The sequence below is a fragment of the Etheostoma spectabile genome, chromosome 21 (assembly GCF_008692095.1).
Source record: "Etheostoma spectabile isolate EspeVRDwgs_2016 chromosome 21, UIUC_Espe_1.0, whole genome shotgun sequence".
Taxonomy (NCBI): Eukaryota; Metazoa; Chordata; class Actinopteri; order Perciformes; family Percidae; genus Etheostoma; species Etheostoma spectabile.
Window position 1 is genome coordinate 15,783,031 of NC_045753.1, and position 9,418 is coordinate 15,792,448.

At 39.1% G+C, this 9,418-nt stretch overlaps 1 protein-coding gene across 1 annotated transcript in view; it reads left to right on the forward strand.

Annotated features, from left to right (window-relative positions):
• chst15 (carbohydrate sulfotransferase 15) overlaps window positions 1–4,194 on the forward strand; it is a 43,732-nt gene extending 39,538 nt beyond the window's left edge. Inside the window, exons 6-8 of the mRNA XM_032501424.1 lie at window positions 947–1,103; window positions 2,504–2,651; window positions 3,886–4,194. Coding sequence (XP_032357315.1) covers window positions 947–1,103; window positions 2,504–2,651; window positions 3,886–4,136 — 556 coding nt within the window. The 3' untranslated portion in view covers window positions 4,137–4,194. The remainder of the gene's footprint in view (window positions 1–946; window positions 1,104–2,503; window positions 2,652–3,885) is intronic.
• The last annotated feature ends 5,224 nt before the right edge of the window (window positions 4,195–9,418 follow it).

A 9,418-nucleotide genomic window follows, 5' to 3' on the forward strand; every position in this document is an offset into this window, starting at 1 on the left:
ACACCTGCCACCACGATCCTGGAGCCTCTCCGGTCCGAGGGAACATGCTGGGGAAAAATTTACATGCTCTCTATAATTGTTTCTGTCCTAACATTGAAATGTGCTGTTGAAATGAATTATTGATATTGCGCCATTAATATTCACATTCCTATTTACTGTTGTTTAGTAAAAGGGAGTTTGTCCTCACTACTTTCGCACTAAATGCTTGTTCTTGGGGGAATTACTGGAATTGTTGGGTCTTAGTAAATTATAGAGTGTAGTACAGACCTAGATCCGTAAAGTGTCTTGGGATAACTTTTGTTATGATTAATCACTATAAATAAAATTGAATAGTATTAACAATGTTTATGCATGTTGTCATACAAATTATTCTCTGAATCAATATCTTCTCCTTATCACACATTTATGCTTGGAAGTTTAGTTGCCCATCATTTATATATCCAGCTGAAGAAGAATGCCCTCCATTAAAACCGGTTTTAAACTGGTTTCAAGGACCACTTATTTGAATATTGTTATATAGGGAAACTAAACCCATGGAGAATACCCAATACTGCATCATTTCAATGGCAATCACTTACAAAACAAACAAAAAAACTATTAGTGCAATAGCTATCCAATCTAGTCTAAGGATTACCACTCAGTTAAGTCGTTAGGTTCTCAAGATGAAATAAATCCTGAAATTTATGTCTTCACTTTGTGCCAATGAAAACATTTTCTGAGATGTAAACATTGCAACCGCGTATCGTTTACTGTAAACTACAACGATCTGAGCCTGTGTTGCTGCAGGAAACAGATTTTTGATGAAAGACAAAATACGGGTAAAAAACGATGTGAACCCACTTCATTTAAAAATATCTGCTAAACCTAAAAAAAGAAAAAATGACAATGAGTCATATGTCACCTACACATTCACATTTGTTTACAGAGCATCTCTATTGTCTTGCAGGCTCTACTCTGACTACCTTTACTTTGGTATTGCCAACAAGTCTGCAGAGGATTTCCATGAGAAGGTGTCAGAGTCGCTGCAGTTATTCGAGGGGTGCCTCACCGAGAACACAATGCGCTCATGTGTGTACAACACTACTATCAACAACGCCATGCCAGTGAGTGCACCCTCGCTTCTGCTTTGTCTCACAGCCCCAGAGAAATCCGCAATTTAGCGACCTGCGTATGACCTGGTGGGATGAAAGAAATACAAAAGCAAAGTGAAAGACAGATGGAGTGAAATCCACACTTCATTTGCACATGCTAAAGTTTGCAGAGCAGATTATACGAAGTGGATTACCAACACTGTTGAACTATTAAACGGGGCAGTGTCTAGAGCCTATCTTTGTACTACATAAACAAGTTTACCAGCGGTCTGAACTTCTTAGTAAAAGGGCTCCCCCTCCAGGCTGCCTTGTACTCAGAGGTCCTCCTCTTGAACTGCCACTGACAAGCTTTATGGCCCTCTGGGAGCATGCTCAGTATTCACTGACCTAATTGTCCATCCACTAATATCTACTCAGAGCTATTAGACCATGTGAAAAGCATTACAGCTGTCCTTACAGCGGTCTCTCATGCCTGTGGTTCCTCGATAAAAGTTTAAGAGCTCAGGTTAGAGTCTGGGGAGGAAAGACAAATAAAACACCACCAGCAGGAGAACACGATTGGCCTTCACTGATGCACCAAATTGATTTGACAAAAAGAAGTTGCCGGTCTGGCTTGCAATCATGTATTCTGAACTGGCCTTTCAGTTTTGTTAAAGAGGCAAAGGGACACAAAGACAATTCCTTTCCCATTAACAAGGTATTTATTTTACGCCTAATGTTCTGCAATGATTGGTCATATAGGAATCTAAAAGACCATTTCAAAAGGAATTAGGCTACCTGCAAGTACGCTGTGGTGAAATCTACCAAAAGATTTCCAATTTCCAAGCCAGTTTATTTTTTTGGATTGTTATGAATTTATTTGGTTTAATCAAGAAAATGTCAACACCCATCAAGTTCGGAGCCCAAGGGGACATCTCCTTATTGCTGGTTTCGTCCGACCAACAGCCCAAAATTCAAAGACGTTTAATTGTTAACAGTTACGTAAACAGAGAGAAGCAACACATCCTCACATTTGAGAGACTAGATAAAGTACATGATTAAGAGATCACAATAATGGGCTTAAACTAAACAACACGTAGGGGTATAAAGTGAGTAGCTGGTCCACTGGCAGGTGGTAATACAGGTTTGTCAATCTAGAGCAAAACTCCATCTTTCTTAAATCCCACAACCACTCACAGCACAATACCAGTACATGTTCAATGCCCACACAGTGCCGGCCATTACCCAGCCGCCCGTACCCAAGGGGAAGATAAAAGAGAACGCTGGTGGCATTCCCTCCCTCCAACTTCCCCTCCCTCCTACTCTACATCTACTAAAGAGAAGTTTAAACATGCATACACCCCCCCATGTCCCTCCACTAAAAGAGGACGTTTCTTGGATCTCACATTGATTCTCCGGTTTTGTGCCCTTAGGTCAGGTTGCAAGTTGGTCTGTACATCGTGTACTTAATGGACTGGATGACCGTCTTCAACAGGGAACAGATTCTGGTCCTGAGGTTGGAAGACCATGCCTCTAACAGGAAATACACAATGCACAAAGTCTTTGATTTCCTTAACCTGGGTGAGTTAAGCAACACATGCCAACATATGAAATATGACCTGCGGCCTTATTTATAAATGTGGCGTACGCAAAAAACAGGGCTGAAAATGTGTGTACGCGACTTCCCGTGCAAAGGTTGTGATTTATAAATAGACAAACTTAAAGAGAGACTGTGCAGTCCTCCACGCAAACTCTGACCCATGCGTACACACATTTTGGAGACAATGAGAATTGGTGACGCAGATGGTGAGGTCGTGAACTGATGTCAGACTGCAGAAAGTAAACGTAGGAATAATGATTACTTTTAATATTTTCAAGTATTGATGCATCACACATGTTATTTTCTCTCCATAGCATCCACGTTATCATGAAGATTAAATCCAGCAGTGTTATTTGTGCTTGTACTGAGTGATAATTGTTCCATAAATACCTTGTAAAATCCAACTCAAATCTTAAATCTTATCTCTTTGTTCTTAATGTTTAATTTGCGCTGTCTCACCGTCACATTGTCCGCTGCGGAGCGCAGGAGGAGGAGATGGCCCGACTCCATGGAATGCATGAAAGCATCAAATACCCTACCATTAGATAGCGGCAGAACATAGTGTGTTTGCCTTTTACACTTTTGTCTTCAAATTGTATCTCTGGGTGGTGGATATAGTTCATGCTGTGCCTTTGGCAATGTGTTACCAATTATAAACTGTAAACTAAAATACTGCGGTGTATATCTTAACATATACCTGTAGGTCTGGTATATTTCAAAGCTGTCCATTAGTGCATGCAAGTTACAACATACTCCACACTCAATACCATGTTAACAAAGAGCAGTGCACTTACTGCATTACAAAATTCTGTTGACTTTGCTTACGTCGTGTATAGCTCGGTAGTTCAGAGAAGAGTTAAATTTCCTTATGATATGGTTCTGAACTGTCTCACACCTTCTATACGTTCAGTATCAAAATTGTACTTTCTTGGATATTCATTTTTGCCCTGTAGCCTGGAAGCCCCTTTGTCTCACTGGTTCATCCCAGTTAAATTGCCCCAAAGGTCTGACTTAGCTCTTCAAAGAGCTGCCAACCCCAGCCAAGAGGTTATTACCTCCCAGAGCGTCAAATCTTCTGTTCAGAGCGCTGCTGATACACAGTGACACTTCAGAGTCTGTTACTGTATTTTTCTTCCATTTGTTTAATGCTGCAACAAAATCTGGGATGCCCCAAGAGAAGGGATTTAAAATAAGTGTTTGTTTGTGTTTTTATAGGGCCGCCAACAAAAGAAATAGAGTCAGAGATCACAAGAAGTCCAGCGTCAAACACCAGGAGACCAGCTGACAAAAACCTGGGACCCATGCTGCCCATCACTAAAGAGATCCTGCGAGATTTCTACATGCCTTTCAACGAGAAATTGGCCAAAGTGCTGCGGAATGACTCCTTCCTCTGGGAGAACTCTAAACTCTCTCACCTCACCTCAAACAACTCACCTCCCCCTTACTTCAGTAAAAGAAACCACTGATGTGTCAGCCAGCCCCTTCGTTCAAGCATCATCTTTTTCAAGTGCCCATGCAAAAAAAGTGTTTTGATTTAAATTATTTTCTAAGTTATAAAAGCAGAGATGAATCAAAGATAGAAAATAGCACAAGGAGAGTATGGTGTGTGTGTGTGTGTGTGTGTGTGTGTGTGTGTGTGTGTGTGTGTGTGTGTGTGTGTGTGTGTGTGTGTGTGTGTGTGTGTGTGTGTAAACAGAGAAAGATGTCAGGTGTTGATTTTTGTTTTTGTTCTTGTGACCAATTGTCCAATATTAAATAAGGAATTCAATGCTATTAAAAACAGTTGTGTAGTTTTTTTTAGTTTTTTTTTTTTAAATTTGGTTTGATTAATTATAAACAGACCTAGTAGTCTGTCCTTTTTGTCCAATATAGCTGGAATATATCCGAGCAGATATAAAAACTTACAATGCGCCTTGATCACAATTTCAGTCTCCTAACTGCACTTCCATAGTGCAAACTGAATAGTCACCTAATCTAAGCGGAAGCTTGGTGAAACAACACCACCCTCTACTGGACACCACAGGTAGATGCAAGAACGGCCGATTGCTTGGCCTGTGGTATTGGTTCTTGCAGCATTCTCAAGAGTGTATGGCTGCAGCCTGGAGCCTTCCCGTCTCCTGCCTGGGCGTGTCAAACAATAAATTAAGAGGGTCACAATAAAAAAAAATCGCAAATTATTTTCTAAATAAAGTCACGGTTAAGTTATTGAGCATGATGTCATAAATTGAACGCCATTTAAACTCTTAATTAATGATAGCCATACTTAGCCTATAGTTGGCAGATTTGTGGATGTTAATGTTGTCTCCCTGATGTTAACGTTTGTTGTTTATTTGATGAAACCTGTGAAGACTTTAATTTTTTTTATTTTTTTATTAATGCTTTATTTGCAAATTCATAACAGTGACAAAGGAAAGGCGTAACATAAAACCATATGCCAAGTGAAACAAATATAGCTCAACACTGAAGCCTCTCACATAATACAAAAAATAATACACTTTTACAATTATAACATGAGACCACAGAAGGGTGGGCTACAATAAAAGGTTGTCATGCCTCCCATTAGAAGGGGATCTAATATCTAAGATTTAGATAAGGAGGAGAACCAATATTTTTTATTATAGGCTAAATCTTTTTAATCTATCATTTCGAAAGCTACATTTATGGATATGAAATTTGACTACAAAAAAAGTAATCATAAATTTAGAGCATTTAGAGTAATAATAGTATTTTTTCCTCCTCCTTTCTGAAATGAGAAAACAGTAATTGCATCAGCGTTTAACGCTGACGTTTGTTTAAGTCATATTAAAAGCGAGGATTTAATTTCGAGGTCCGAAAGGCGTATCACTGAAGTGTAGGCCTCCTCAAGTGTAATGTTGTGATTATACAACAACGGTTAGCAAAAAATAAGTGATCTGATAATCTGTAGACATATTGTGGAGCAATTCGTTCTTAATATACCGTACAAAAAAAACATCAGACAGGATTTCTAGTCCCTCCCTGTTTAGTCAGCCAGCCAATTTCAGCTATAGCTTTGTAGAGACTGTGGGATTTCCTTAAGTGAATAATTAATAAATTAAATAATTAATTATAGTAACAAGACAAAGTAAAATGTTCGAGATTGGAACCTTGCAAATTAATTTAAATTTAGGATAGATATATATATATATATATATATATATATATTACTTTGACATTCTGAAAAATTGAGGTTGGAATATACACTTTCTCTACACCAGAGGGCAGACAATGCATGCCAATTTACAGCTGCAACTTAGACTTAAGGAACTTATTAAGTTATGGCAACAGCCAAATGAAAACATTTCACTAGCAACAACATCTGGATGATTTAGTGTGCTTTAAACAGAAACATTTTCCTAAATTTTATACGAGAAAAAGGAGAGGAAAGAAAATAAAAATCACCCATCATTAGTCATGTCTCATTTTTGGCAAATTTGGTCTCCTTCCTAACCTTCAATATGGCTTTTAATCTACTGTGTATGTGCACTGTTGGAGTATGGAGACTACGACCTACATTTCGTTACATATGTGCCTGCACATTGTATCAATGACAATAATATTGATTTGAATTCACTTCAAAGCAAACTGAATCAAATACCACTGGGAAACCCCCTTTTATAATTAAGAGGAAACCTGCAATCACACTCATTTATTAAACAGCACAAGATCCCATTCTTCTTGTTGCCATTTAAAAAAAGAAAAAAAATAAGGGAACGCAGCGCTTTTACTGTACAATCTCCAAATGCCAGCAGATTCAACTCTTCTTCTCCTCTTCTCACTGAAATCAAGGCAATCTGACTGGAAAGAAAAGTGACTGCAAATCATTTGCATATTTTGTTTGGAGTCGGACGGTCCTTCTGGCTGAAGAAGTTCCGCTTCAATAAGAGCCTCCAACCAACTTCAATTTCCTTGGAATTCACAAACATTATCAAAACTTCTTTCATCCTAGTCTGTGCTGTATCAGGATACGGCAACTGACAGGAAACTGGATAACTACTGCCGCTGAGAAAACTCCAGAGACTTTTTGAGACACACAGTTAGCCTGAGATCCTACTATTTTGCATTCCTTTGCCTCTGTGCTGAATTTTGTCCTCAGTTTCCAAAAAATTCAATCTGTTGGCATTGGAAATGACAAGTGTTATTTCAGGCAGTATTCTAGCTGTCTTTCTTACAAAATAATTATCAAGTCAACAACAGCTTTAGAATGGTAATATTAAGTTGATATTAAGCATCTAATGTAGTCTCCAACCACATCACATCCCACAGGGATACACCAAGTTCACAACAGCAGAAATTGGGCAACAATGATAATTCCCGGAACTTTAGAGCCTTACAGGTGCATGCTGGGGTGGCAGCAGCAAAGCGTGTGCAGACAGCAGAGCTTGCAAAATGACCAGGCAGTAGCAGCATTGCAGAGCAAAGGGCACCTCAGAATATGAAAGAAATACACTACACCCATACACCTTCAATGTGAAGCCTGTCATGTTCCCAAACAAAACACCTCCAGCCATTGTATGTAAACTATCTAGTGATTTAAGATGGGCAAATCTTAACCCAGAAATCCATCAATGAAGCAACATGCTAAAGCACGTGACATCTGCAGCAGATATTACCAACTTATTCAATTAATTGGCATTAAGTGTAGCAGCAGCAGTGTCAACCATAAAACAGCAGCTCAGCAGATGGGCTTTGAGTTGAAATATTTCTCTAACGCTTAGCATAATAAAAATGATGTGGAGAAAATGTGACCCCTGTGATAAAAAGATATAGACTGTTTACACCCTATAGCTAATACACAGCATGACCCTCAATTACCGTAAGCCCTCTCCCCAGAAAACAAGACAACAACCAATCAGCAAAGCCACTTCAGCCCACAACGACAATTCACAAACGGTATTCATCATTATAAATTAACAAGCATGAAAAATTAACAATGCATGTTCCAAAAATCAAGAAAACCAAAGAACAGAAAATATTGTGTTTGGCATCAATATTAAGGACATTAGCTAGAGTGACTTGATAGTGAACAACCCCCAAATGGAGGAAATAAAACCACTTCTCTGTACTAGGAAGAGACCTTAACATTAGCAGCCTAGCTTAAAAAATGACTAACGAGCTAAAAACACCAACTGAACACAGCCAAGACATCCAGCAACGAATTAACACGAATTGATGTTAGCATTAGCATTACAAACTTACCCTGTCGAAGAGAAGAAGTGATTCCGGGTTTTGTGTTCTTAGGAGACAGAGTTGCCATGGTTCCAGGACAGAAGATATGAAGGTTAATATAAAGTGGAGTTTGGTGAAGAGGGTTAGCTAACGCTAATCACTGATAGCACCAACACCTGTAGGCTACTATAGCCCATTGGCACTGAATGTTGGCATCAAACTATTTCCTCATAATCATACTGTTAGCCGGGCTGTAAGCAGGCTAGCTTGTTTCTAAAATGTAATGTCAGCGTAGCAGCTAGTTCTTTAAGCAAAGTTAACAAAAAGAGCTGCACGGCAGCCTGACTGATACGGGAAGCGGCAGTGACAGTTTAAATCAAGGATGTATTTAATGAACTGGATCCATCGTTCGGCGCCATTACATTCCAATGAGAGTTTCTCCAAAGCGCATGAGGCTGAAATAGGTCGCCTCCTCGCGGTAGGCCTACTGCGAAAAGTGCGCTCGATTTATGCTGCAAGAAGTGGGGGTAGGCCTACGTGTGTGAGTGGAGCTGCAGTTGTCATCCTAAAAAAGCTACAATATAAATGCCAATAGGCTAATTCTGTTCTTCAATTCATTGGTGATTTTAGACCCTCCCCTAAATTTCATCTCAGCCCCCCTAAAAATTATAATAATAAAAAAATTATTTTATTAAATCAATTTTAGTGCTACAAGTTAGAGTTTGTGGACTTATCTGTTAGTGACAAACAATCCTGTGTCGCTGTTGCCATGCATCTGTGTAACCCAGTCAAGGAAAGGGTCAACAGAAACGTAGTTTTGGCCAATTGGAGGCGGTTGTGCCAGACTCCCTCCTTTGGCTGAGTCTCTATATGATCTGTCAGAGGGAGAGCAGGAGACGGTTGTGAAGTTCAGCGTTGCTAGTCCCAGAGAAGAAGTTAGATTAGAACCCAAATTGAAACGTAAGCAGCTAAAATTGCTACATGTTAGAACATTGTGTCAAATTGGACAGTTATTATTATTACTGGGATTTAAGTGTCAGCTTTAGTTTTATCACAGTGTTAGTGTTAGCTAACGTTGTTGTTGAGTAGCTAGCTCAGAGATGATCAGATAATGAAATTACTGATTTAGCAGAGGGGGGTTAACACTTTTGCAAGGCACTGTATCCAAGTCACATTCTCATTAAGGGCAGCGCCCCCCTAAAGGTCTGATCCTAATATCGCCCCTGCTTCAATCCATTCATTTTTGTCAGTCTTCACTAAACACGTACCTTAACAGCAGGTGTTAAAATAAATCTGGGTCATTCCTCTGTACAATGAAAGCTGTTCACTATGGATTATCTAGAATAAACAAGGATCAAGATTTAGATACATGGCGATGAATGAATCAGCATAAAATACACTACAGTACTTAGGCTACTTACAGTATGTTTGAGTAGTAATTAGGCTACTTAAAATACAGTGCCCATCTGTTTTCAGGAAATTAGTTACCCTTTGTTTTAAATTAAACTATATCAAAGCTTTGTTGCTTTTGGTATTCTCATACAATGACAAACAGTAGCAC